The 23,787-nt window shown below is 47.1% G+C and overlaps 1 protein-coding gene across 4 annotated transcripts in view; it reads right to left on the bottom strand.

The window, feature by feature from the left end:
- Positions 1-313: 313 nt before the first annotated feature.
- The window catches only part of MACF1 (microtubule actin crosslinking factor 1), a 990,087-nt gene continuing 966,613 nt past the window's right edge, over positions 314-23,787 (bottom strand). For 2 of the 4 annotated variants that reach the window (XM_078680764.1, XM_078680763.1), the window contains exons 93-95: positions 22,552-22,650; positions 3,315-3,435; positions 314-1,812 (exon numbers count right to left, since the gene is read on the bottom strand). In XM_078680764.1, coding sequence (XP_078536890.1) covers positions 1,553-1,812; positions 3,315-3,435; positions 22,552-22,650 — 480 coding nt within the window. In that variant the 3' untranslated portion in view covers positions 314-1,552. The remainder of the gene's footprint in view (positions 1,813-3,314; positions 3,436-22,551; positions 22,651-23,787) is intronic. The other 2 variants (XM_078680765.1, XM_078680766.1) reach the window with 2 other exon arrangements.

Here is a 23,787-nt window from a genome sequence, read left to right as displayed (position 1 = left end):
ATATCCTGGAGTAGTGGAACTACTGGTCAGTCCTTGCTGAAGGGTTGTTTTGAGGGTGGGAGTGTAGAGGAAAGCACATGGCAACAGGAGGGTTCTGATGCCTTTGATGTGGATGCCTGTGAGCAGGGGCTGTGATAGCGCCAACCCACTACCACAGCACAGCAATTTTCATCAACCCAGAGTGATCACTAATCTTCTGGCACAATGTTTTCTCTGTAAAACAGCATGCATGTAGGTGTCCAAACCACCCCAACGATGTAGGTTTGCATTCTCAAACAAAAATTGCACGAAACAGCAGACCGACAAATAGGAGTGTTGTTACTGCAAGCATTTTTTTAATACAAAATGTGTTGTTTACCTTGAAAGAATTCATTGGTACAGCTTCAGTTTCTGCCTCAATTGAACTAACTGAGGGAATCACACAGCAACATGGTCAGTTCGGAGAACCAAACATAATAAAAGCGACATAGCCCATTTCCATTTTCACATACCCCCAAAATGGTCAGTTTTGTCAAATTAATTTTATTACAAAGAGAAGCAGCATACAAAAGTGAGCGGCCGGCACCAGTGCTGAGGACCTGTTAAGGGACAAACGGACAAGTGTTCAAGTGTCCAGCTTCTGTAGGACGTGCACAAGGTATGCTCATCTGCTCCAAGTGGAATGATGGTTTAAATAATAAATAGAGGGAAAAGCTACGCAGATAAATAAGTGTAATATGGTTTGGAAGTAGAATTCTCTTCACTAGCACCCCGTTGTGCCTTCCGGTAGCGCCACTGCTCAGATGATCCTAAGGTTGAGCACACAAGACGAGATCAGGGCCTACCAGGGACATCTGATACAGCGTCCTGTGACATAAGCAGGTGCCCCGATATCAGAGTGCTGCAAGTGACTCACTAGAAGAAAATGTCCACGAATGCTCAAAACCATCCCTGAAGTCGAACTGCTTCGTTAGTCTTTTAAAAGCTCACTAGTTGAAGCAGAAGAGGCTCTGAAGATGGCATTCTGTAACACTCTACCATGTGTGTGTCCTATTCATTCATAAAGACACGCTTGCAAGGTAAAAGCATTGTTAAAAATCAATCAGAAGATAAAAAGTCCCCCTTCAGACCGCCCCATATCTGTGCCTGTTCGAGGCATGGATGATTTGCAGAGGGTGCCCCCGGGGTCCCGCAGCAGGGGTATTGTCCATTATGCCTGTGCGGAAGCCATATTTAAGAAGGTGCATATTTCGGCTGTAGCGTTCACGCCCTGCGGCGTACAGCAGCCGCATGTTGAATTTGTTCCTCCGCCTTAACTTCTTTTCCTGGAAATTTAGCGTCTTCCAGTTGCATTTTGATCTGGCAGAAAACATCCCCCACACGGCACAGAGGGGAATTTTACCTACATAAATATCCACATGAAAACAAAAACAAATAAGGCAGCTTTTAACACAACTTTTCTTTTACACTTTTAACAATATAATTTTCCCTATCTCGAATAAATATACATCCAAGTGCACATCGTTGTGATAAAAAAAAGTGTCCGGAAGTAGCGCCTTCCTTGTGGTCAGTATTATCTCTTGGTGCCCGGCGTCTTAGGTGGGGTGGTAGTAGTGCTTTTCTTCGACATGGTCGGGATCTTGGAGGGTTTGGAGGTACCCCGTCGGGAACTGCCGAGGCCTCCCTGGGCGCTGCTTTCGGACGTATCTGAGCAGGCAGACTGCGTCTCCAATAGGTCAAAGTCAGAGGCGTCGCTCCCCCGCCGACTGCTAGCACGGCTCCCGGCGCGGCTTCCTGCACGACTAGCTGGTCGGCTCGGCGTCTTCTTGGGGTCTGAAATATGAAGAGACACATAAACCATCTTGTAGAATAGACTGAGCAAGAGAAGGCATCCAGACTACAGGGCCCATGGCCCATTCAAGACTACTGTACGACAGGCTTAGAGCAGGAGTCTCCAACCTTTTCTGCTATTAGAGCTACTTATGATCAATAACAATCATCCAGAGCAACCAATATCATTAGTGTTGTAATAATGATAGATCAGACAAGATTATGTAAAATTACCCACACCTCTGAATCAGGCAGAGTAGCTAGAAGTAATGTAAAAAAAGGTTTTGTCAATTTGGAATGCCTTCATGTAGCTAGTACATAGCAGTCATAGCTTAAGTGGCCCAGGCACCATGGTGATAATATTAGCAATAAAGCTTCCCAACACCACATGATTTATCACTCAAATATCAGCTTTATATTTTGGAAATTCACCCATCGGCTTATCAGTTCCAATTTCGGTTAACTTATTTAATTTGATCAAACAAAAGCTTCTACTTTATTAGGTTGGGCTGCACACAGGGGAGCTACTTGTAGGCAGCTGAAGAGCTCACACTACTCATTGGAGAAGCCTGTCCTAGAGACTGCTGTGGATGGAAAGCTTAAGCCCTCAGAGTGTTGATGCATTACAGGAGAGGAGCCCGCTTCTAGGAGCTTATGCTTTACAGGGAAAGGCTCACTGCCACAAGGAAAAGTTTAACTATTGAGATCTTCCTCTTTTTCTCTGCTATAACTCTGAATTAAACCCCTCAAACCTGAACGGGAGGCTCTGCTTGTAGGAGTAAACTTCCCTTAAAAACATCTCAACAGAGGATAGGCTTGGAGAGCTCTCTTCCACCATCCATAGGATAATGGATGCAGCACCTGTAGCTGGTTTTATAGGGTAGATGTGGTGTGGGGTGCACTGAATGCTGCAGTGGAGCACGATACAGGCTTGTCGACATCTTTATCAGTAAATTAAATGCCAACTAACACAGCTGGGTTTTGAAACTCATGTGGACGATGTGCCCGCAGATCTTTAAAATAGTCCTGGCAGGATGACTCATCCAGAGCTGAATCACACTTGAATGCTTAGGACTGTGGGCAGGAACTCGGGTCAGTCTGGCAGGTCAGTCAGCCGGAACCTGGAGCTTCCCTGTGATTAAGGGGTCATCATAGTATTGGGCAATAGCGAGAGGGGTCAAGAGGATTACTATTGATTGGCAAATGAAACAGAGTTAGCCTTGTCCGGAAGCACTTTAACTCTGCAGCCTTAAATGCACCTGCAGGAAATAGGAATTTGAACAAGTGTCTTCGAGGGAGAGCCGAGAATGCTAACAGGGCGAGGTAAAAACTCAACCGGCGCTGGTTATACACAGAGAGAACCTATCTGGAAAACAAGCGACTAGGCAAACTTACTCTGTAGCCATTACTCCTGCTCTGATGCTGAGTGGAAGAATCTTTACCATCACTCAAACCCTGAATACCTTAAGAGCTTCTTCCAGCAGAAACTATTCCTATCAACTCACCAGCACGGCTGGGTTTGGCACCAGAAGACACTGGCGTGCCACAGCAGGCAGCTTCTCCAGTGAGTGATGTCCGACTGGAATGGAAGGTAGTCCTTTTCACCTTGGCGCTTTGTGGCGTTACCTAGAAAATAAATCCCGGAAAGTGTGGTTAGGAACATGAGTGGTTGCCCTCAGGCTCCTAGCAGACACCCTTGAATGAAAGAGCCGTATCCCAGATTGCCAAGCAAATGGTGCTCACAATTACCCAAACACTTGCAATGTCATAAAGCTGATAAGAGGAAGGTGACACCTGAAATGAAGGGGATAGGTGTTGAGGGGGCTGAGAGAGGATTGGAGTGCATCCCAATCATGGGCTAAAGAAGGGCTTAAGGGCTCAGTGACAACTATAAGCTGGAGGGTCTAAAAAGGGCTATACAATGGTTAATGGGACTCCTCAGAAAGGGGGTCTCTGTTACTGTTCCAGACTGGAGTGTCACACAGAAAAACCTGAAATGGCTTATATGGATTTATTGACCCATTCAGCCTAGTAGGTCCCTAAAGAGTGGGTAAAGAAGCTCTACATAGTCAGTGACACCACGCCCAGCCTCAAAGGTTCTTTAAAATGACAAGAGTAAGGGTATATGCGGTGGTCAATGATACCCCTCAGACTGAAGAATTCCTAAAGAGGACCGTAGGAGGATATATATACATATAGTTGGTGAAAATGTGGCAGACTACGAAGGATGGTAAAGGGAGTAAACTATAGAAAGATAAATGACAAGGACTGCCAGTTTGGAAAGAGATGGCATGTTCGTGCAATTAGGGAGAAATTGGTATGCAAGCAGCAGTAATCTTTCCCCCGAGAGAGCTTGTGTACTGAGTGAAAGTCTGATCCTGTCCTTCTCTGGGTATCACAGAAGAGAGACCGACACCCTGGCCTGGGATCAATAGGGGCAATGGATGAGAATAGTCCCCATCTCACCCCCCATACTTCAATGGCTCTGACCTGTATAATGCTATTTGCTGGGTAAGGTATGAGAAAAGTCATCAGCAATGCTGTTATGAAATATGAAATGATGGCGCAGTCAGCTGCTCAGCACCTAGGTTACACACTCGAGTGTTATCAGAGAAAGTAAGCATCCAAGCAGGCTAAGAGCCCATGCAGCACAAAAGCATCTGTGCAAGACAGAGAAAGGAGACAAAAAAAGCATGGCAGACACACTGGCTGGAACACTGAGGTTAGATGTGCATCTCAAGTTTAAGTCTCTAGGATCTTGCAGCCACAAATCAACAACCAACAGCATCGTCACACACCGGGACTGAAACATTGTTGGTAAGTGGACATTCAGGCCAGTAGTGAAAGGTACACCAACCGTTCAGATTTTACCCCGGGCAAAGGGGCTGTATTTGATATTTATGGTGAACCAGCTCTGAAAAATCACTGGATTTAGAGGTTTGTGGTTACTTCATTTTTGTTAAATAGCTGTACATACAGAATCATTCCATGGTTAAAAAAAACAACAGATCTGGTCTGCAAGAGCCCTGGATCTCACAGCCGAGGTGATTCTTCGAGACAACACAACACAATCGCTTACACATTCCATATCCCATCAGAATCTTACACAGTCATTACATCTCAACAAAGTAACGGAACAGTATTACCTCCAACCAAGCGACTATATAAAGAGGGTAATTTACTAATGATAGTAACGTATGCTCTTCCACATGTTTCATTGACCTGGAACATCCTTCCTGTTTTAGGACTATAAAAGACGACACACCTTAGCACTGAAAAGACTCCCACATATCAAAGCCTTACGTTCTCAGATCCCCCTCTCTCTGTCTACCATGTGAAGACAGAGCAGAGAGGAATAGGGGTAAACTACATCAATTTGTTGGGCCAGCAAATTAAGCATATAGAAGTTTACAGGCAAACTGATTTTGGCCTACATGTATGTCATCAAAGCACTTTTCCCCATACACCTGGGAAGCGTTTCAATCACTCAGTATTTAGATGGATAAAGTGGTACAACAAAAAGTATTCTTTAAGATGGCCTGACCAAACTGGGCATCAGCTTTAATACAAATACTGGAAAGTGCCTCAAAAAGGTATGCATATGTTACAACCTTGCAGTTCACGATGTGTCAATGTGGCTCTGAAAGGCCACTGGTAGGTACTCAGAGAAGAAGTTATTCACCTTCGGCCTCGCCCATGTGCCATGCAACATATCAAATAAAGATCCCCCAAGAAGTAGCACAGGCTCCACCTCAATAGGCTTAATGTGGAGAAGATCCAGTAAAGGATCAGAACGCAGGGAAACCACAGGGGGCTGAAATCAAAGAATAGCTGCTGTCCTGTGAATAGCCCATGCTTAGGCAGCACTAGCCTCAGTCGCCATTCTGGGAGGCGACAATAAACCGTCGGTAGGAGACTGCTGGAAACGATGTCGACCGATACCTTGTCGGAGTCGTATCGACATCCGAGGAGTCCAGAGGAACGTTAACCTCAAGCAAAAGAGGAGGCGCAGACGCCGGCGTCAACCGATGCCGAGTGGGAGTCGTATCGACGTCAACGACCTGCAGAAGGGACTCGGCCTGGGCGTCGTCCGACAGGGATCCCACTGCAATATGCGGGGAGAAAAGACTTTGACGTCAGCGCAGGGCTATGGGGTGGGCTGGCCCTCTGGGCCGTGTCCCGTTGGCATCCCATCAACTCTGGAACCGGAGTCGACGCATACAGGCGGCCCCAAGGACGAATCCGCCGGCGAGGACCCGATATGGATGCCTTCCACCTCTGTGGGACCCGAAGGCGCACGAGGGAGAGGGGGTGACCCAAAGAAAGAGTGGAGTGCCTTTGAATAAGCCTCCATTTGGGTCCGTGTCACTCCAACTCCCGGGAAGGGGGGGTATGGCGGAGACGACTGCTGGATGCCCGTGCCTGGCAAGGAGCGAGAGGAACGGGCACCAGCATCACGTGTATGGGAGGAAGACCTCTGCGACTTACGCTTGTGCTTACCCGCCTCTGAACGACATCCAAAGGAAAGACCTCGGGAACGGGCCCTATCCCGAGATGGAGAACGGTGGCGCGAAGGTGCCAGGTCGGACAGCCGTGCGGCCAGCAATTTCATACGACGCACCCTCAAGGACTGGGGTTTTATTTGTTGACAGGCGTCGCTCTCTTTGGAGTCGTGGTGCACTCCCAGGCACCACATACAGATGGCTTGCGGGTCCGTGAGAGACATCTGGCGCGCACAGGTCTCACACGCCTTAAAGCCCGAAGGCATCGCACACTGTTCCGTGATGCCGAAGGAGTCGAGAAGGCCCAAAAAACAGGCCACGGAACCGCTGGTTTTCCATGATCCACGTTGGGACGCGGGAAAGAAGAAAACTGACATCAGCGTGCTGGGAGGGGCATATATGGCTCCGCTGATGTCACGTCCGTGGGCGTCGTCAGGGGGGAGCAGTGCGGCGGCGCGTAGAGGTGCTGCTGCGGAAAGTTTTCAGGATCCAGTCGGACACCTGGGTATATTCTAAGTTAAGGAATCTGCGGCTAGATGTCTATCAGAATGTATAAACATTATTTTTTTAAACAAGCCAGTATTTCCAAGCATTCTCAATCAGAAAGCACATTTTCTGGTGACACTGGTAAAAGGGAGAATTTGTGTGCTCAGTTATTGGGACGATTGTTAAGTGTGGTGAGCATGCCTTTGTGTGCAATCATCTTTCTTCCACAACTTAGTGATTTGTTGAATACAGCCACAGCCAATCTCCCCACATAAAGCACAAACTCATTAAACAAGCCAAAGCAGCACATCACCAGCATCTAAGAGAGAAAACTGACACACGTCATCTGTACTCATGCTGCACGCTTTGTGAGCGTCTGCAGGAAAAACCATAAACGCTTGTCTACAAGCAAATACTTGTTACAACAAACACTTGCAAAGCCAATAGGTCTTGCATATCCCAGATCTATTGGCTTTGTTAATGATGTTTTAGCCATGTTTTTCAGCACCACAGCTGCTGTGCTGCATGGTAAAACTTGAATTAAAAAGAAAAGAGCTATGACACTTTCAACACTAGCCGCGGCATAGACGTTTTGTCATTTTACTTTCAACAATCCTGCACAGCAGCTGTGCTACTGTACAACATGGCTATAGAAGTGGAATCGGCCGAGGCAAATGCAGGTAGTAAAATTCTTGAATTTCATCAAGACAAGGTCATCAATAGCATTTACAGAAGAAAAGCAGTGGAAAGTGGCTATCGTGATTCATGCAGAAATAGTTTCTGGATCACAGTTGTGGAAGTATATTGTTCAGTGATTCTGCCCTGTTGCTGATTTGTAATTAGGAGAACTACCTGGTTGATGTATTCGATTACATCAGCCATGAATTACACTTACTCCATGAAACCTCTGGGGTGTTTTAAACAGATGACCTAGTACTGATGAGACCCAACAATTCTACTATCAGTTTAAAATGTCGACAATCCATCGTCGGTTGTTTTAGCTGCATCCTGCATCTTCAGGATACACAGGAAGAAGTTCCATGCCTCATGTAGCACCCAAAAGGTACATGGCAGTTCAATAACTCAGTGCTAGGCTGCCTAAAGAAAAACTTTTTGTCCACTGCATCAATGTGAGTTAGGATTCATGTTGCAAGTGGAGGACTGCACCACAAAGCTCTCAGGAGTGAGATTCTGTATTAAAAAATTAGGGTCACCAGGAACGTGTGGTGCCTAACAATGCAGCTTTTCACTGCTGGAGCAAAAAACATTTAGACTACGCTGGTGTAATCGAGTCAACCAGAACCTCGTTAAAAGATCAGAGAGCCACCAACATCTAGAATCCATGTTGCAAAATATAGATCTGTAAGATGATTCGCCCTAATCTCCTCATTGGGAAGGAAGAGCTTGAACCCATCAGCCACCCTCCTAACCATAACTGTGAAAAAAGCACTACCTTTGGTCAGAAGTCCCAAAGGGCAATCTAAAACAGATTCAGGAGAAGTATCCAACACCAGGCAAGGGCACGCTCCAAATCGAGATATTCCAGAGCATTAGTATAATGCTGGGATAGCAAGTTATCCGCTGCTTCTTGGTCATCATGTTGGGCAGGTTGAAGCCATTGTATTCGGAAAAGATCAGGCACATAATAACCTCCATCCACTTGCGCTTTTGCAGCAAAACAGTGGGTGGGGTAGCGGGGACAGGATGTTTCTCCATAACTGGGTGCGTGTATGACAATGGTTGAATACTAGCTAAGGAAGAATCCAGGAGCTGGGAAGCAACTGGAGGTGGTGCAGACTGACTTCCTCCAGGCTCATTTGGTGCTGAGGAAGGTCCAGTTGGCAGAAATTCTCTCAGAGCCCTCTTCATGTCTGTAGGTCCATAAGGGGCACCAAAAGGAATTTTAATAATTCTGAATAGCTGCAACATGGCCTCTCTGAAGGGTTCAACTTTCTATGCAGCTGATGATAGCCAATGGCATTTGGAGCTCATCAGCTCCAATGTCACCATTTGGTCCAAAGAAGCAGGCATAACCAGTGTGGGGTTTCTGCAATGCAGACTGTGACTCCTCTCCAGAGATCACCTGGATGTAAATAAAACCCACAATTCCCTTTTCTTTGCTTCTTTTTTATCTTGTGCCTTGCCCTCTAATTCAACTTACCTAATTAAAGCAATCAAGAAAGGGAACAACCTTGTGATCTGGAACTGATATGCCCTGCTTTGTATGCCCAGCGACTGAGTTTGTTGACCTGTTTTCTGATAGCATCTAAGTGCATCCTAAAGCATTTGTCACAGGACTTGAAGTCATGATTGATGACTAGGCACCACAAGCAGATGTTGAGAATCCATTACTGAAATCTGCTTCCAAAACATGCAAAAGTTTGAAACTTGTCGTCTTTGGGGACAACATCCCTGCACACATGACACAATTTTGTTTGAAAAGAGCTGTAGTAAAGCACCAAAATCGGTAGGAGCAGCGTTCTAGAGGCAGGCTGAAGGGGGTGGTAAAAGAAGAACTGACATCAGTGCATGGGAGTGACGCCTATATCAGGTTCTATGTTCTCATGTCTGGAGTTTCAACTGAGAAGTGAAAGAGGCTGATGGCACAACCAATCAGTGTGCATTAGTTTGCACAGTGTGCATTAGTTTGCAGAGGTTTTCCAGATTCTGTTAGGCACCTGGAGAGATTTATGAGTAGAGGAGTCTGCAGATACAAGTACGCATCATAAAGGTGACTTATCTGTGGGTGAGGGAACTCTGTTAGGCATCTTCTGATCAAAAAAACTGGCCTCCTGATATGTGGCCAATTGGCCTTCGGAGGCACAATAATTGCAGTATGCTCTGTAATGTTCTGAGTTGTCACGCAGATCTGAAAGGAACATCATCTTATAGCACCTGTGACAAGGCTTGAAACCTGAATATTTTGGAGGAGGCTTTGTCCTAATTGCTGTCAAAATGCTAAGGAATTACGACAGTGGACAGAGAGTGAGCACGCCAGACAAGCATCAATGAGATGTGGGGAAAAATGAAACTAATGCCAGGGTGCGATTTAGTATCTAAGTCCCCTGTGACATCATGAGCGGAGGTACGATTGTGGCTGGAGCTGCATAACATCACTGGGCAGTGCAGCGGAGCCATTGCTGAGGAAATGCTCTTCAGGCCGGTCTGAGGCCAGAAGGAATAGCTCATAAAATGAGGAATCTGAGCAAAGATGTAGCCATCAGAAAGTACGAGCCACTAATGCTAGTGGGAAGTGTTAGAGGAGTTTTTCAAATATTGTTTAGGCCTACAGTAGTTAATGAACAATCAAAAGAAAATCACAATAGCTTTGTGCAATCGAATTAATGCGGAGAGCCGTCCTGAATCCAATTTATAGAAAGTCTGTTCTGTATCATTACAGAGCAATCCAAAAATAGTACTCTTACAAAATTCTGGCAGAAATGGGTTGGCTCCAGTCAACATTATACTTTGAGTCTGATTACAAACACACCAGTCACCGGTTATTTGCGTTTCTTATCAACTGAAAATAAAACAAATTTTAAATTAACCCCTGAGTAGATGGTAGGATTATGTATAGATTGTGAAAGTAAAAAAGATGTAGAACTATAAAAGGATACACTTACCTTTATGCAGACCTTGTTACTAGTTTGTAGATGTGCTCCTATTATAGTGTGGTTGCAATGCCACCTGATAGCTGGATCTGAAACTACTCTGCGCTCCAGGTACTTCACACACAAGCATACATCATAAGCAGGAAGACCTACAACCCATGCATGAGGACACTCGCATGACTCTCAAACCCACTAGTTCCTTTATTTAAATGAAGACAATCCAGATTTCTTTTTGGCTCATGGCTAAGAAGCTGGTGGATGCAATACAATACCACGAAAGCAACGTTATACTATTCCTCTGTCCTTACTGGCTTCCATTAACAATTTGTGGGTATGTTCCACAGCAAGAGATTAAAAAATGGAGGCAAACTGAGATTCAGGACATTTAAGTTCTAGGTAAAGAGATTCAGCAGAGCTGAAGACCAAATGATCCATCGCTCCAGGAAGAAGCTGAAGAGCGTAACCAGATAGTGGTCTCCCCTGGGCTCATGAAAATGAAGGACATAATCCCTCTATCAATACTGATCTTAAACACAGCTTGGCTGACATAATTTCCAGAAAAACCAAATGATCTGTACAATAAAGTATCTTCATCCATCGAGGTAAAAATACAAAGCATACCAGCTACTGGAGTTGTGCAGTGTTTCCTCAGCAAAACAAGAAAATGTGTGGGTGCAAAAAGAAAGGTAGGAAAATATGTCCTCATTCAGGAGGAATTCATGTCAACACCATGCGAACAAAGGTAGGGCGAATTGTCCCTATCAAACACATGGCATGGTTTTGAGGTTCAGGAGGCTTGTAAATGCAACTTGCAGAAGTATAACAAATAGAAAAGCTGCCCTCCGGGAAGAAAAACAATACGTCAGAGTAGAACACCAGTTAAAAGGGTTTGTGCAACATTCTGGCAGGACCAGATTCAAATCTGAACTAACAGGATGTCTGAACGGAGAAACAGGTGTATAAGGCCTGCTATATAATGCCTGGTGTTGGAAGAAGATCAGGATTCTCAAGAATGCTCCTACAGGACCCAAAGACTGCTAGGTAGCTACTGTTAATGTCTACTGGCAAGGACGATTCAGCAAGATGTCCAGAGAAGGACATGAAATCATGGGCAAATGAGCGACTGCCTTTGTTGGCAAGATCGAACACAAACATCTTAGCCAGTTTCTCCTTACTGTGTTCAGGTGGATGACTTCCTGGCAGCTGAGGAGTCGCTACAACATGTGTAGGGTTCAGGACAAAATGGACACAACCAGAATTCCAGTGTCATTTAAGCCCAAACACTGCATTTGTAGTCAGTTATTACAGGCATTTATGTATTACTGCGCCATGTGTTGCTTCGGCACTGCTTCTGAAGTGCTTCGGTACTTGCATCAAAGATAACTTCTGAAACAATGTAGCAACCTGTGGCATCTTATTATACTGTTGGTATCATATTTTAACCCATTATTGTGACTCAGTTTCTTTGGTCAGTCACGGAAGACTTCATAGCAGGACAACAGCCTTGATGTTACCAATGCAAACACAAGCACTAGAATAGGATCATGTGTGCTGCATGAGCGCCTCTCATAGTAACAGAAGTTCACAAATCTGCATCGCAGTCATGTCTATCTATGGTCATCATTCTGACTGAAAATCTCTTTCAGATGAACCTGCTGAAACATTTCACATTCCATTTGTTTATATTTAAAACAGCAGGTATGAAACAGAATGAAAATTTCAAGTTCTGAGGTCCCAGTTCTGGGCCTGTGAAAATTTAAATGGATTAGGGACAGGGAGGGTGGAACTTTCATGCTAAGGAACTGTGGCGGGCTGCTTCTAACCGAGGAAGATTAGACTGCATTGCGCATCACAATTATACAGAGCTTCTGATACTGCAGAAGTGAATAGGGTTTCGATGAAAGCCAGACTCTCTTCCCCTACTTCAAATTGCTGTATTAGACTGAATGAAAGGGACTCATAAGTGGATCACCAGAGGACCATCCTGCTTACAGATGCGAGTGAGAGGCATGTTTGAGCAACTAGAGACTCTACCGGGCGGTCCTTGGACAGAGGGTTCTTCAGGTCACGATGAAAACCCGCAATAAGGAACTGACAGGCAGTTTAATCAGATCATTCTATATCAGATCATGCAGTCATAACAGATATACTTATCTGTTGTGCAAACTCTTCTTTAGTAAGTGTTTTGTTCTCTCTCAGCGAGGCGCAAGAACAATTGTTACTTACCTGTAAACGGTGGTTCTCCAGTATTGGTGTCTTTCATAGATTCACATGCTTGAATATTCCCCGTCGTCGAAGTGGGAGCCCCACGGTAAATAAAATAGTAATAAAAGCAATAATATATGTATACAGAAACATAATGACATACATTCCAAAAACCATAAATACTTATAAGTACCAAGGTAGCATTAACACATAGGAATACATTAGAAGAAAAAACACCTTTATAGCATATCCATGTCATTATGTTAGTCCAAACTACAGCCAATCAGGCGCAAGCACCCCTCTAGAACCTTCTCCTCAGAGGCTCAGACCCTCAGATTTTCTACCACACTTCGTGTGAAGGGAGTCTTCCTGAGCTCTGCTCAGTTTTCAACTTTTTTATGGATTTCTACAGTTTTTTTCTGGGATGTCTTCAAGTAAGAAGTCTTTGTTTCACCCATGTGGTTCTTGTGGGAAACTGCGGCTCTTCTTAGAGGACCCAGACAAGAAGTGTATTTACTGCCTCTATCCAGAGCATGAGGTAGGAAAATGTAAGATTTGCGGGACTTTCTCAACAAAAACCCTTATGGACAGGGAAGGGCGTCTCCTCCTGTGGTTGCAGAGGTTGAAGGATAAGGATTCACCTCTTTCTGATGCAGAAAGCCTTGCGTCAGGTGTTTCTAGAGCCACTTCTAAACATAGCAGTGGGCAGGATTTGCCATCTCCTTTCCTGAAGAAGAGGAAACTTCAACTTCAACTTCAGAAGGCTCCTGCTGTGTTTCCACTTCCTCCTGCTACGCCTTCGCCCTCGAGATCTGACTCTCAGTCGTCCACGGCTCCTTCTACGCATGTTTCCTCTAAAAAACGTGCTAAATCGTCGACGGGAGCGTCAACGGTCGTTCCGACGACGAAATCTGCCGTCTCCAGCTCTCTGACGACTACTTGTGCCAGCGGGTGGTCGACGGCGGCTGCGTCGACGTCGTCAGTGTCGACGATGGTGTGTGTGAGCTTCAAATCTGTCTCGTCGACGATTCCAATCTCCTCGTCGATGTCCAGAAAGGTAGTCTCGTCGACATCGAAATCTTCATCGACGCTTGCTGTGAAGAGAGCCTCGTCCACGACGGCTCCGTCAACGGCTGTTTCGGCGCCAGCGGCTCCGTTCGCCGGTGGCTCCGTTGACGGCGTCATTTCATAATGACAAGGTAGCATTAACACATTAGAAGAAAAAGGGGCCTTCGGTTGGTGGCTGCTGCCTCGCAGGCCACGCGGTTGTGGGAGCTGTTCTTCTTGTCACTTGCTCAGGGCAAGGGGGGAAGTGAGTTAGGACAGAGAGGTCGCAGCCAGCGGCACTCGGGCGGCTGGGTGCAGGGTGCTTTTGAGCCGTCGGGCGCTCAATGTTATCCAATGAGGATCTTGCAAAAGGGAAAAAGGCTGCAGGCTCGGGGACGGAGACTCTCCAGGGGCGACCAGCACTTCGAGGGGTAAGTTGGGATCTTGGAGCACAGGTAGGTACCCCAAAGGGAGGCACAGGGGGCTGGAGGGCACCGGGTGCAGGGGTGTCTTTGGGTGTCGGAAAAGCTTACCTTCGGCTGGTCGCGGTTGGGGTGGCCCCTGGTTCTGAGTCTGCAGGTGTCGGCTGGTTCGTCGAGGAGGGTCTTTGGGCACTGGACTTCGGGTCCCAGTCGCCGGGGGGATGTCCTCGTGGTCTTGGTTCGGGTTGGCCCGGCCCGGGCTCGGCTGGTGCAGAGTGGGCTGGTCCGGAGCTTCCTGGCTGGCACCAGGTGGGTTGTTGCAGCAGAGCCTCTGCTGGAGGGAGTCCCAATCGTCGAGAGGGTCACGGCAGGCAGGTCCTCTGGGTGTCCTAAGGTCACTGCCTGTCAAGGTCGCCGGGTTCAGGCAGGAGCAGGTTCCAGGATTAACTGGCCGGTATGGCTGGGGCCAAGTCAGTTGGTGTTGTCCTGTTGTTAGCAGCTGCGCTGCGGGTCTTCTTCTTCTTTATCTTCTTGCTTCTTTTTTCTATCGGGATCTGAGGAAGGAAGGTTCAGGGAGCCACTAAATACTGAATTTAGGGGCGTTACAGGTAGGGCAAGGGCAGGGACCAATGGGTCCCTGTCCCGGGGTGAGTACACCCCCTGACCTGCTCCTCTCCTGTGGGAGGGGGGCAGGAGCCTAGCTGGGATTGGGTAGGGCTCCCCATCTACAAGATGGCCGGGGGCCCGGGGTCGTGCTTTACCTCGCCTCTTCCATCTGAGGGGTGGAGTTGGCACCCCCCCCCCTTCCTGATGTGGTTTTTCCCGCCAGTCTTCCTGCCAGGGTGGGAGTAGGCCTGGTGGGGGGCTGGTTGCTGGGTACACCAAATGGTCTGGAGAAGCTCTCAGAGGCAGTATGCCTTTGAAGCTTCCCCCTGTCCATCCTGGGGGAGGAGACATAGCACCTCGCACAGGATGTGCTTTTTTGCAGGCCCAGGAAGCGAGGGGCTCTACACCCAGGGGTACAGCAACATGTCTCCTGTGTGGCAGCCTCTGCAGCCACTCAGCCCAGACGTGGATTGTAGGTTCGGATTTTGGAGGGCGCCTCTAAGATGCCCTCTCGTGCTTGTTACATTAAATCCCACACTGGCATCAGTGCGGGTTTAATGTGCTGAGAAGTTTGATACCAAACTTGTCAGTCTCCAGTGTAGCCATTATGGTGCTGTGGGTTCGTAATGACAACCTCCCAGCACCATATACTCTTAATGGCATCACTGCACTTACAGTGCCCAGGAATGGCCCTGGGTACTGTAGGGGCACAGGGCTCATTCACCCGTGCCCTCAACTCTGGCATACGGCACCCAGCTCGAGGGGTGACTGAGGGATGCCAAGGCAGTGGGTTCTGTGGGCAGGGCACACAGGGATGTGTGCCCTGTCGAATCTGGTTTTGGTTCTGTACTTAGGCACTCATCCTGTCAAGGCAGTGTGTGGGTGCCAAGGTACAGGGACCCTGAGGATGGCACAATCAGTGCTGCAGTCATCAGGGGTCTTCTCTGGTCACCATGCCCTGGGTACCTAGGGTACCATTTACTAGGGGTTGACAGGTGGCCAGAGATGCCAATTCGGTATTTTGTTTCTGTACAGTTTTAGGGAAGGAACACAGGCCCTGGGTACCTGATTTGCAGGGACCCAGGGCACACTCAGTTAAAGCACATCAGCAGTTCAGAAAAAAGTGGGGGCATACCAAGGCAAGAAAGATGGCACTTTCTCACAGCCGTCATAGGGCATGTTGAGGATTTTCGCCTGAACTTCCTGGCGAAAAGAGGTGGCAGGCAGCCAGCCCTGACGACGCAAAACGGCTGCCCCCGCAAGCTGACGAAAACCAGTGCACGCAATGTCCACAGAGCAGTCGATAATCTCAGATGATGCTCTCTCTTCCTCCTGAAGAATCTTGAGAGCCTCTGCTCTGGTGGGCTCAGGAATGAGGTCGATAAAAGAAGGCATATCCGACCACATCTGGCGGTCGTAGCGCCCCAGAACGGCCAGAGAATTCGCAGCCCTCACGGTGGTAGAAGCCATAGTGGAACATTTTCGTCCAATGGCATCAAGACGACGCCCCTCACAGTCAGGAGGAGCTGTAATAGGAGAAGACGGATTCCTAGAACGGCGCTGTGCGGCCTGGGTGATCACGGAATCGGGTTTAGGTTGCGCTACCAGGCAAGCTGGAGAACCCTGGGGTGCCCTATATTTCTTCTCCAAGCGAGGAAGAAGTGCCGGAAATAAATTTGCCGTCTGCATCAGTTTGACACCCTCGTTCCAAATGAAGTCAATTATGGGCACTGTCCGGAACTGTTTAAAAGGTTGACTCTTGAAATCATAAAGAAAACAGTCCTCATCCTTCAGAACCATAGGAAGCTTAAAGCACAGTGCCGCTCGCTCCATAAGTAGGTGAAAACTAGCTATATCTACAGGAGGAGAATCCCCTGGAGCCGAAGGTGGCGGAGACGGTGTCTGGATCTGATAATCATCCCAATTCACCATGTTCCCATCATCAACTTCGCCTTCTTCCCGATCTGGGCGAACGTCATCATCCTCATAAACCGTTGCATGGACCTGAATAGAGGTAGTAGATGGTGCAGAAGGCACAGCTGGCTCTGGCAGCGTAGTAGAGGGAGGATCTGCTGTAGGTGCAGGCACCCTAGGTTGAGGAGACCCCCGATGAGACGGTGGAAATCGTCTATTATAATCCTCTAACATGTATTGAAGATTAGAAATGAGGGAGAGCGGTATCTGTGCTGTGGGAACCTGAGCAGAAGCTTCCTCCTCATGGAAGTACGGATCTTCCCGATCATCCTCATAGTCCTGACATTTAATGACCAGCTCCGAAGGGCTTCGAGCTGCCCGGAATCTATCATCTTCCTCCTCATCAGAACCAGAGTCCTGCTCCGAACCCGTGGCAAAAAAAGGTGATGGAGGCTGTGAGTGACGTGGAACCAGAAGCTGGTCCAAAGGCACATGTGCCTTTGGACCAGCTTCCAGTGCAGAGGGTCAACAGCAGGAGCTCCAGAACCGGATGAAGAAATTGGCACCAGAGGCAATGATGCGAAGGTAGACGTCGACGACAGTAACACTGTTGACGGGACAACCATCATCGACGAAGCCACCCGCGAACAGAGCCGCCGTCGCAACAGCCGTCGACGGAGCACCCGCAGACGAAGAGGGTCTCTTCACAGCAAGCGTCGATGACGATTTCGATGTCGACGAGACTCCCTTTCTGGACGTCGACGAGGAGATTGGAATCGTCGACGAGACAGATTTGAAGCTCACACACACACCATCGATACTGCTTTTAATAATCTTTTAATCATTTCAAGTGTTGTTTAATACTGTGTTTGTAGCCTACCTTGACCCACTGCTTCACGTTCGGGGAGCCTGCTGATTAGGAGCAGCGCCTCCCTCCCTCAGTCAAAACGCCATTGACGGCGTGCAGCGAGGCCACGCCCCCTTTTTTGGCCCCGCCCCCCCCGCCTCTCCTACACTATTTAATGTGTCACTGGAGGAAGCGCAGCGGGAGCGCCGTTTGCGCGCCGAAGGCGCGCATAAGGCAAGCCCGTCTGCGCCCGTCCGCGCCTGGATCGGGCCTAGGGCCTCTCCCCCTACTCGTTCCACCATTACCAACCCTGCAACTACCATTATGTACAACTCCGACTACCTTCATTCGCTAAATTCCACTGCGCATCAATGCCAGCGCATTAATCTAGCAAAACAACCACGCCACCTTCCTTACATCTGCCCAAAATGCTCCTTTATCACTAATAATTACCGCCCCTCACAAACAACGATCACAAACAAAAAGACACTACCTAAATCATGTATAGCCGCTCTGATAAATGTGCGCTCCCTCCCTAAGCACAAATATGAAATCTCCAATTTCATTGAGAGCCACAACATCGACCTCCTCTTCATTACCGAAACATGGGGCGATCTCTCCTGCGGACCAGACTTCGCTACTGCTACCCCTGAAGGATACTCTAATGTTAGACTGGACAGACCTCCTCCTAAAAAAGGAGGCGGACTAGCCATCATATACCGTGGAAACCTAACAGTACGAACAGAAACTATCCCCACCTCTTGCTGTGAAGCTTTGTCTTTCTCTATCTCTATCCCTAATGCGCCCCCTTTCAAAGGTACACTTATGTACCGCCCTCCTGGACCTCGCAGTCCTTTCCTTGCTAGTCTACCCATGCTTCTTGAACCACTGGCAGGTGAAAGCCAGTACACCTTTTTAGGTGATTTTAACTTCCATCTTGAGCTATTGGACAATCCTGATACTACTGCTCTGTTATCTGAACTAAATACTATAGGACTCCCACAATTGGTTACTGGCTCCTCGCATACTGCGGGCCATCTTCTCGACGGTCTATTCTCTAGCGAGAAATCCCTAGTAATAAAGGATCTCCTTCCCTTTACCTGGACGGATCATTCTGCTATTCTTTTTGATTTTACACTACAACCTACTCCCCCACGACTCCACACTTCCTCACCCTTAAATAAATTCAGAGCCTGGAAAAGCATCGACATTCCTGCTTCCCAATCCTCACTATTGACCTCCCTACCACCCACTGAGGCTGATCCTGAACTAGCTGCCAATAACTATACCACTTGGATCCGAAACACTGTCGATCAAACAGTCCCACTTAAGAAACAATCCTCCAACAGAAACATCAAGTCTTCACCCTGGTTCAATGATACTCTTAGACTGGAAAGACAACACTGTAGGCGCCAAGAACGCAAATGGAGACGTGACTACGATCCAGAGCAAAAAGCCCTCTATAAAATCATGCTGCTTAACTACAAACAACTAATTATCAAGGAGAAAAGTAAATACTATAGCAGTCAAATTAATCTCGCTCAAGACTCAACCAAACAACTCTTCCAGGTAGTGACGCGTCTCTCTGGACAAACAGCATCCACCCCTATTACATATACCCAAGAATTATGTAACTCTCTGGCAAACCATTTCCAAAAAAAAGTCACGGACATCTTCTCCCAATTTAAAGCGCATGCCAATGGTACTGGACACCCTCACTTCGCCTCTAATGACCAAACTCCGTCGGACATGAACTCTACCAACCCCCCTCGAACAAACCCTCCCAGTTCCTTCCAGGAATTTTCTCAGATCTCCTCTGAATTGGTGTCTCATCTCTTACGCACCACGAATTCCGGATCTCCGGAAGACCCATGTCCCCCCGCCATTCTCAAAAACTTCCCCGAAATTATAAGCCCTAAACTCACCGATATTTTTAATACAATGTTCCGATCCACTACTTTTCCTTCCATCTGGAAAAAAGCCATTGTCAAACCTCTTATCAAAAAAAGCTCACTTGATCCGACGATAGTTGCCAATTATCGTCCTATCGCCTGTCTCCCACTCCCTGCCAAAATTGTGGAAAAAATAATGAATACACAAATTTCAGATTTTATAGATCAAAACAACTGCCTGGACGAAACACAATTTGGCTTCCGGAAGGGACACGGGACGGAAACTGCGCTTATTAAAGCCACAGAGGAAATCAGGAAGTCTCTGGACAGTGGAGGATCAGCAGTGCTCATTCTGCTGGACCTGTCTGCGGCCTTCGACACGGTCGATCACTCCACTTTGATCGACCGTGTCGAAACGGCAGGCATCACGGGTGCAGCGAAAGAACTCATTGCCTCATTCCTCACCGATCGAGTTCAATCCGTTGCCTTTGGCAACTTCAACTCACCTCCCTTCACTCTTCCTTGTGGTGTTCCCCAGGGGTCCTCGCTAAGTCCCACATTATTCAACATCTATGTGTCAGACTTAGCGAGGACCATAAAAATCCATCACCTGGCAGTTACATCCTACGCCGACGACACCCAGATTGTCCTAGCCATAAACAAAAACGGAGATGAAGTGGCCGCCAACTTTAATCTGGGAATGCTGGCAATAAGTAATTGGATGGCAAGAAACTGCCTGAAATTAAACTCCGATAAAACGGAGGTGATGCTGTTTGGCAATCTCTCCCCTGCTTGGTCTCCCACATGGTGGCCTGATGCCCTGGGACCCCCCCCTTCCCCTGTGACCAAGGCAAGAAATCTCGGAGTTATACTGGACACCAAACTCACCTTCATGCACCACGTCAACACGGTAGTATCCTCCTCATTCTACACCTTGAGAATGATAAAAAAACTCCTACCTTATCTTCCCATGAATATGACAAAAACGTTGATTAGCGCACTCATCATGGCCCGCATTGACTATTGTAATGGTCTGCTAGTCAATGCTCAAGAAGGTGTTCTAAAGAAATTACAACTGGTGCAAAATGCGGCGGCCAGATTGATTACGGGATGTCCTAAGTATGCCCCCATTTCTGGGACACTCCGAGAGCTTCACTGGCTGCCTGTAAAGAAGAGAACTAAGTTCAAGGCCCTCTGTATTGCCTTTAAAGCAATTCATGGTCAAGGTCCAGCGTATTTGAAAGATTCCTTCTGTCCTTACAAACCTGCTAGATCCCTAAGATCCTCAACCGCTGGACTCATGCAGGTTCCCAGGACTAAGAAAGTCTCCTGGGGAGACAGATCTTTCATAGTTACCACTTCTAAACTATGGAACAGTCTTCCACATTTCATCAAAGCCTCCACATCTCTTCTCTCTTTCCGCAAGCAGATTAAATCCTGGCTGTTCACGCAATAACTCCTCATGGACCAGTTCTCTCTCTCAGCGCCGAGACACCCACGGGTAATTGAGCGCTTAATAAATCGCCTAAAAAATAAATCGTCGACACTGACGACGTCGACGCAGCCGCCGTCGACCACCCGCTGGCACAAGTCGTCGTCACTGTCGTCGCCAGAGAGCTGGAGACGGCAGATTTCGTCGTCGGAACGACTCTTGACGCTCCTGTCGACAATTTAGCACGTTTTTTAGAGGAAACATGCATAGAAGGAGCCGTGGTCGTCTGAGAGTCAGATCTCGGGGGCGAAGGCGTAGCAGGAGGAGGTGGAGACACAGCAGGAGCTTCTGAAGTTGAAGTTTCCTCGTCTTCAGGAAAGGAGATGGCAAATCCTGCCCACTGCTACGTTAAGAAGTGGCTCTAAACACACCTGACACAAGGCTTTCTGCATCAGAAAGAGGTGAATCCTTATCCTTCAACCTCTGCAACCACAGGAGGAGACGCCCTTTCCTGTCCTTAAGGGTTTTTGTTGAGAAAGTCTTGCAAATCTTACATTTTCCTACCTCATGCTCTGGATAGAGGCAGTAAATACACTTCTTGTGAGGGTCCTCTGAGAAGAGCCGCAGTTTCCCACAAGAACCACATGGGTGAAACAAAGACTTCTTACTTGAAGACATCCCAGAAAAAACTGTAGAAATCCAGAAAAAAGTTGAAAACTGAGCAGAGCTCAGGGAGACTCGTTTCACACAAAGTGTGGTAGAAAATCTGAGGGTCTGAGCCTCCGAGGAGAAGGTTCTAGAGGGGTGCATACGCCTGATTGGCTGTAGTTTGGACTAACATCATGACATGGATATGCTATAAAGGTGTTCTTTTTCTTTTAATGTATTCCTGTGTGTTAATGCTACCTTGGTACTTATAAGTATTTATGGTTTCGGAATGTATGTAATTATGTTTCTGTATACATATATTATTGCTTTTATTGCTATTTTATTTACCGTGGGGCTCCCACTTCGACGACGGGGAATATTCAAGCATGTGAATCTATGAAAGACACCCCAATAATGGAGAACAGAAAGCTCTGCAAGAAGAAACCTCATCTGAAGATAGCAGAGGTAACAACTGAACATCGGCAGGAGAAACAAACTGCAGCAGACAGGAGTCCTAAAGAAACCAGGGCACCATGTGCCATCAGAATAGGACAGAATTTTACCACATGAACGAAGGAGATTTCTATGACGGGAAATCCATACAGGGCTGTGGCACGAGGTAGACAGTCCTAAGTGGACCCTGGATGAAGTAATCTATTGGATTATTAAAGAAAGCAGGAGGAAGACATCAAACCAAGGTCATAGGCCAATAAAAGGATCAGAGCTCATGGCAAGAAGTATACCAAAATAGGAGGAGGTACTCATCAAGGCTGTAACAAGGAGTACTTATCAGACCAAGGCAGGATTCCTCAAGACGAACATAGCAGGAGGTACAAAGCAAACATCACAAGTGGCCCTAATCAGGCATTGGCATTGCTATTGCATTAGGCAAGGCTGCAATGACCAGTGCTGCCTGTGCAGGAAGGATGCATTATTTCATAATGAGAGAGATAATGGGTTCTTCCATTAAAGCCACACTTGAACCAAGCTTTTCATGCAGCACCTGCATATGTCAAGTCCACAAGGGTTAGTTAGCAGAAGGACGAAGCTGAAATGTTAGCCAGCTGAAGCCATGTTTAAGGGTGCACAGTCAGTACAAACCCAGCCCCATTAGGGAGCACATACTCTACCTCATATGGCACCAGGAACTCAGAGAACTCAGAACCCCTGAGAGGGGTGTTGGTTTTACTGTTTGCCAACCAAGGTCTCTCATAACTGCGGATGGGCTGCTGCGGGGTCGGTGCATGGTGGTTTACAGGAAATGATGGGAAACAAAGAAATAGGATGGGTGTAGAGTGAAATAGGAGAAGAGAGAGAAAGGCAGAATGTAAATAAAGACATAGCAGAGAAAAATGGGAAGAGAAACAGGATGGAAAGGGAGAACAAAACATAAATCAATGTACAAATGAACACTTTCAAATAAAACATACAACTGATGAAACAGGGCAGAACAAGAGCATGGTAGTCTTAAGAGATTGCAGGGACATAAGGTATGATCTTGGAAGACCCACAAGCAGAGGAAGCAAATTTGCGGTTTAGAGAGACTGCAGGTACTGACAGCATGCCAAGGTTTTAGAGACAGGAGACAAATGGCAGCCCACCCCAAGCTTTGCTAGATAATAGATAGCGAAACAAACCAAGGTCTGACTTAGGCTAGGGCAGGCAAATGTGCCAGAGGGCCACTGTGATCAATTTTCCAGTAACTCCACCACCAAGGCTAAGCGATCAAGAGTGCACAATGAGATCCAAAGAACATATAAGCAACAGCAACCTGAGGATGTACAGAGATAGGGTGCTTGATGTGACTGCAAGTTGTGACAACCAAGAGCTTTCAAGAATACATGTATGATATTACTGCAGTCAGTGACAGTACACCAGTGGAGAAGAGATAATGAGTTTGCATTGAGAATGGAGACAGTGATATCAGGAACTTACTGAAGCACACAAAGTGAGACAGCAAGCAGAGCTAGCACAAGAACATCTAAGAGAGAGTTGTGAGACCACAGGCAGCAAAACCTTAGACACCAAAGGCTTATGGACAAAGATGCATTGTTAAACAGCAGGTAGCAACGGCATGGCTAGGACCTAAGATCAACCTCCTATAATCTTGAAGTTACCAACCTGCTTTAATAATGTTTGCAATAGATCCCCATTTTAGTGGAAATGTCTCACCGTGTCCACCCTGCTAGGAATCACATGAGGATACTGGACATTTTTTGATTATCAAAAGCGAGTGGCTTGTGGTGTCAGACACACCCATAAGAACATCACAGTGCCTCCATGACAAATTTAATAGTATGGAGAAGGTGCATTTCTGTATAGATATAGAAGAACACTTTTTTTTACTATAATAGAATACAAATATT

The sequence above is a fragment of the Lissotriton helveticus genome, chromosome 3_1, assembly GCF_964261635.1.
Source record: "Lissotriton helveticus chromosome 3_1, aLisHel1.1, whole genome shotgun sequence".
NCBI lineage: Eukaryota > Metazoa > Chordata > Amphibia > Caudata > Salamandridae > Lissotriton > Lissotriton helveticus.
This window is presented reverse-complemented; position numbering and strand designations above follow the sequence as displayed.